This window comes from Buteo buteo, chromosome 6 (genome assembly GCF_964188355.1).
Source record: "Buteo buteo chromosome 6, bButBut1.hap1.1, whole genome shotgun sequence".
Classification (NCBI taxonomy): domain Eukaryota; kingdom Metazoa; phylum Chordata; class Aves; order Accipitriformes; family Accipitridae; genus Buteo; species Buteo buteo.
Window position 1 is genome coordinate 39,530,355 of NC_134176.1, and position 6,000 is coordinate 39,536,354.

The 6,000-nt window shown below is 50.9% G+C and overlaps 1 protein-coding gene across 1 annotated transcript in view; it reads right to left on the reverse strand.

Annotated features, from left to right (window-relative positions):
* The window catches only part of MAP3K9 (mitogen-activated protein kinase kinase kinase 9), a 55,962-nt gene extending 50,471 nt beyond the window's left edge, over positions 1-5,491 (reverse strand). The window contains exon 1 of the mRNA XM_075031107.1: positions 5,191-5,491. Coding sequence (XP_074887208.1) covers positions 5,191-5,491 — 301 coding nt within the window. The remainder of the gene's footprint in view (positions 1-5,190) is intronic.
* Positions 5,492-6,000: the final 509 nt, after the last annotated feature.

Below are 6,000 nucleotides of genomic sequence, written 5' to 3' on the forward strand. Positions count from 1 at the left end.
GTGAATGACACACTTAATAAAATAGCCTCCTCTTAAACACACTTAAAGCCTTCTAACACTGACACCCCCTTAAGGATAACCCTTCATTTCCTGCCCTCAATGACAGTACAAGATTCCAAAAAAAAAAACACACCCAGAGGCTAATCTCTACTGTCTTCACTATACAGTGCTTAATGTGACATAGCTAAAATTCAACACAAAATGCATCTGCTCCTGCATTTGTCCCTTATATGTCTTTTATTCAACCACCACTAACAATCTTTTAGTCCTTCCCAAATCACACTTATTGTTCCACACCTCTACAGGCTTTGCAGATTCGTTCCCCACAAGAGATCCGTTAACCAATTCTGACACTACTGACAACAGTGTGACAAACAGATGGATCAGACCACAAACTGAGTATGCCGAGCTAGCAATCAGAAAAACACTTTTTGATTAATGCATACTGCATTTTTATTACAGAAACTATATGAAATAACAGAATCATCATTTTCCATTCCCACGCACTCACAGCTATACTTTACAGGCTGCCACAGTAACTGGTGGCTACTTGGTGTTGTATAGTAAAAATCTACAGATGCAGATGTCTTAATTCAGCAAAAAAAAAAATTGCATCGGTACGAAAATATATCCTGTACAACTGTACACTAAACATAGTTTATGCTCACAGATGGCCAAAAGAACCCATCCAATACTGACTAATGTAGAATGGAAAAAACACATACTGACCATTGAAAACATGCTAACACAGCTGAATTAACAGTAGTGGTAGGCCACTGGTTAGATACCATTGATGCTATTCTGATATTTTGGTGGTTGCCAATTCCAGTCAAAGAAATTTTTAAAAGCTTTAAAGGAAAAACACCATAATGCAAGGATTTAAGCAGAAAGTCACCAATAATTTTAATACTCTCCTGCATTTGAAATGCCAAAGCTGACATAACTCCCCTGCTTTGTCTAGTAGAAAGGAAGTTAAGTCTGTAATGGACTTACCTGATATAGCTATTAGTTCAGAGTACTGTATTATATTACTGGGTTTTGTAGTTACCAATTGTATACATAAAACTCTTCACTGTTTTTAAAAGAAATTACATAGTCATACAAGGCAAGGAAGCAGGTTAGATTCTGCTTAAGTAAAATATTTTACTTACTCCAATCAAATGTCTTTTCTAAGTATAAGCCTATAATACAAGACGTGGTCACAAATCTGTATGGAGTTAATACGAACTCTGCTGTCCACAGCTGCAGATTTTGTTTTTAAATGTGGGGTTTTTTTGGTTTGGGGGTTTTTTTTGACTGAGCTCTATCTTCCCTGAACATGATTTTTAAAAGTCTGGCTTACTTTTGTAAGCTGGTCAAACCTACGAGCTAGGAGTTGACTATGTATAGGGATTATATCATCAACCTTCCTGTGCAGTACAGCCAACATATGCAAATCCTTAGCTAGCGTAATAAGGATGCCTGTGCTCTTTTTCCTAGTGTTCCATGAACAAAAGATTAATGGGAAACAAGATAGAAAAGCAATCAGGAAAGTCTTCCAAAAGGAGGAGAGGTCCTTTGCAGTCCAGAACACAAAAAGAATTTATTTGTCTGTTACTGCGAGTACATCTTTTGGGTAATGCTCTGAACATCAAGGATTTACACAACAAAGAAGGTTTCACTCCTACAGTAGCAGCCTTGCTGTTCAAATGCCCACGAGCTACAGATTACTAGAAAAGATGAAGGAGTAGATTCTGACCAGAAACACTGAAATTTTAGAACAAGACTGCAAAGACAATAAGTCCAGATATGAGACTACCCTGTCACTGAGAATACACAAAGGGAGCAGCTCTGGTATTTCTCACTGATGAAAGAGCTGAAGAAACCAGATGCTGAGCCCTATCCCCTTCGGTCAGTAGAATTTCAGCACGGGTAGAACGCCCACTTAAGCTGCTCCTAGGGACAAGGTCAATTAAGAGACCGAAAACAAACGCGTTAAAGCCAGAAAGCAAGATCGACAGACCGTCCCCCAGCTGCCGCCACGCCACATGCTGGTGGTATTGCCAGCCAGCGTTCTCCTCGGGCATTTCGCGGATTCGGAAGGCGTTAAAAGACGCGCTGAGCGAGCGCGTCCCGCCGGCCGGCGGCTCGGCGGGGCGGTGCTGAAGGGACAGCTCCGCCGCCGGCCGCCGGAGCCGACCCGGGCCCCCTGCCGGCCCCCCCCCGCCCGAGCTTCGCCCCGGCCGCTGGTGCAGAAAAGAAGCGCGACAGGCGGCAGGAGGAGATGGGCAAAGGAAGGCCGAAGGCGTGAAAAGCAAAGACTCTTCCTCTGTGCTGTCGCCCGCTTCGCCGCAGGAAAAACAGACCCCTGCTGGACGCCCAGCTGAACAAGGCTGGGACGTCAAACGGAGAGATTTGTGCTCCCAGATGAAAGCTGAGGTGTTACACTGACAGTTATTTCGCAAAGAAAGTTTTATCTGCAGGTACGACCTTAGCTCTACTTTGAAAATGTATGTTTCTTTAAGGCAGACTAGCCAGCTCACCCTCATGGGTAGCTCAATCAGAAAAAAGACGACTCATCTTTAGAAAAGTTTTGCTTGGTTTCTTTGAAGGTATCTTGTGCTGAATTAGTTTCTTCATCTTCACAGACTTAGTTATACAGCTACGTTAGTGCACAAAACACTTGTTTTTCTTCACCTTTCTAAACACACTAACCCCTTTTCTAAACTCCAGTTTAATTTGGCAGACATGCTGTACTGGACTGTAAGGGCAACGGGAATGCTTGACATGCATTTTCTGCCATAGAATTTAAGGACTGGAGTGCTATCATCGCTCTGGGGACCAATAAGGAATTACAGAGCCTGTACGCCACGAACCAGTGGCCATGTTGACAACTGCAAAGTAGTTGTTGTTTAATCAGCATTTGTTACGCCATACAATTAAGCTATTTAATTCAGTCCGTAGGGTGTAAGAGCCCATCGCACAGATGAGGGTCCTTCAAGTTGGCCCACCGCTGACAGCCTCAATAGGCTACTTTTATCATTCATGGTACCCCCACTGAGGTAAGATTCAAGCACGCTATGTGGATGGCTGAAAGACAGCATGCAATTACTAGCTATACTACTACAGGTCTCAGTGGAAGCAGAATCTCTAGGGCTTATACTCCAAAATCCTCATCGAACATGAAGACAAACTTCAGGAAAGCAACTAAAAATAGCTTCTGTGCCAAAGTGCACATCTGGAATGACACCTTGCATTACTCCTGTAAAACTTTAATGCTTCGTAGTCCAGTAAGTTAACAGTAGACTGTTATTCCAAACAGCTATCAAACTAACATGACCAGCTCTAAAAGTGGGTATCGTTCCTTGCAAAGGGATTTCTAACATTGAACTTCAAAATCCAATTCAACAGCAATAAACTTTACCCCCTGTCCAAACTGCATTGTTTCTTTAAAAAAAGAAACATACTCCCTTAGCATATTAAAAACTTATTGGAGGGCAATAAATTCTACTGTCATGAACATATGGTCGATGACTTGACAGAAGTAGCATAGTCCTGTCGTGGCACTAGAAGGGTAAGGCTAGAATAAAGGGGGAAGGTGCAACTCCGTAACTGTTCCTAACTATCAAACCATAGAAAGTACAATAACACAGGAGAACCCAGAGTTACAAAGCTTGCGCTTGAACAGTCAAAACAGGAGGGGGGCTGAGGCTTCAAGAAGTTCTGTAGAAATGGTTCTCCTATCTCCACAGCAAAACCTAACAAGCATTCACAGTGTTTTCTGCACATGGGGAAAAAAAATAATTCATCTATACTGTTCTAGTATGAAAGCAAGCACCACCACTGCCCAGCCTAGTCCCTTCACACTCCCAAGGGCAATACTATGAATTACTGAGTTTTTACCTAAATGCTTTCAAGCAGAACATAGAATGAGAAAAAAAGCTATTAGTTGTATTCCTTGGAGATACGTCCTAGATAGGACAAAACATCTTTTTTACTCCTTTTACTTTCTAGAAAAGCCTACTAGTCTGAAGATTTTTCTCTGCCCCTCCAAAAAAAGCTCTTGCCCGAATTGTCAGTAGTGATAGATAAACAGCATCTAGAAACAGTCATTCCACCATTCCACACTGTTTTCCTTTCCACAATTGTACGTAGTGACTAAAAAAAAAAAAAAAAATGTAGAGATGAAATGGCCCTATTCTCTGGCTCCAACAAAGGCTTCAAAAACGCACTGAAGCTCACAGAAACAAACCAATCCCTTCGTGCCTTCAGCATCACAACTTTGCCAAGCAACCCTCAGGTAGGCCCAGATATCCAAACTTGGGTAAAACTCATTCACAGGTATTTTAGAACAGAATTTGTAAGGTGCCAAAGGGCTAAGGAGGAACCTGGTAACACAAGCCAACTCAGGAATTTTTAAGTCAAAAATAGTAAGCTTTTGGTTAGGAGAAAGGAAGATACTGAACAAGTGTTAGCAGCGAATCAACACTGCAGGAAGCAACTGCTTCCTACCCAGCAACCTCCTCCTTAAGGATATTCTTAAAGGGAGAGCCACCGAAGCCCCCGGCGACCCCACGACTGCCCCGCCTCGGAGCTTCAGCCGTTCGGTGAAGATTTATCAGCCCCTGGAAACACAGGGCTTGACAATGGGACCCCACCGCTCCCGGCGCCAGCGAAACGCTCACACTGCGCTAGGTTCGGCCTCCCCGGAGAGGAGCGCTAGCCTGGAAGAGAGAAGGGCACTGGAGCAGCAGGAATGCGGCTGCGGGTGGCCAAGAGCACGGGCCGGAGGACGGGGCGAGGGCGGGCCTAACCCAGCCGAGCGGGGCCGCCGGTCCGGGGCAGCCGCAGCCCCCTCCGCTCCCGCACCGAGGGCGACCGCGGGGCCCACTCCCCCCCCGCCACCGGGCTGATCCTCCCCCCGCCGCGGCGGTCCCGGCTCCCGTCACGGCCGACGGGAAGGCCGGGCCGGGCCTCCCTCCGCGCCGGTCCCGCCTCCCCTGGGGAACCTCGGGAGGGCGGCCCGGGGGTCCCCCCACCCCCTCTCCCCGTCCCGGCTGCCGCCGGTCCGCGCCCGCCCAGGCCCACAGGAGGGCGGGGACCGGGACCGGGCCTCTCCCCCGGCTCCCGCTCCCCCCGCCGGGTGGCGGCGAGGGGCTGCGCCGAGCCCCCTCTCCCCCCCCCCCCGCCCCGGGGCCCGGGCCGCCTTACGCTGTATGGCGGGGGGCGGCGGGTAGCGGGCCCGCAGCTCGGGGCCGGCCCCCTGCACGCCGCTGCTCACGTAGTTGCTGGGGAAGATGCCGACGCGCTGGTCGATCTTTCCCGTCCACCAGCCCTCGTCGCCGGACACGTGCGAGTCCCGGGACAGCACCTGCACCACGTCCCCCGGCCGCAGGCTCAGCTCGTCCTCGCCGCACGCCTCGTACTCGAAGACGGCGGTCCAGAGCGGCCCGCCGCCCGGCGGCTCCCCGCCGCCCGCGCCCTCCTGGCTGAGCTCTGTGAGGGGCTCCATGGCGAGGCTGCTCCATAGGGGGAGGCGCCCGCGGCAGCCGGGCGCTGCGGGGGGCGGCGGGGCCGGTACCGCCGCCTATTGTTCATGCGGCCCGGCGCCTGCCGGCAGCAGGTGCCGCCGCCGCCGCGGGGGGGGTTCCCGGCGCGGGGCCGCCTCAGCCCAGCGCGGGGAGAGGCGAGGGCAGGCAGCGCGTGCCGCCGAGCCGCCGCCGCATCCCCCCCCTCCTCCTCCTCGCCCGCCTCCGCCTGCCGCCGCGGCCGCGCATCCCGGAGCCACCTGACTCTCTGGCAGCTTCGGCGGCGGGAGGGGAGGAGGGGAGGGGAGGGCAGGGGAGGCACCGCCTCCTCGCCGCCACTGGCCGCCGCTACCGCCCGTCAACGCCGCCCTCACCTGATTGAGGGCCCTCGCCCTCCTGGCCACGCCCCCTCCCCGCCCAGCCCCCGGCCTCGCAGTCTCGCACTCACCGGCGTCCCCCCAATTGGCCCCCGCCTCGTCAGCTTTCGCTTCCC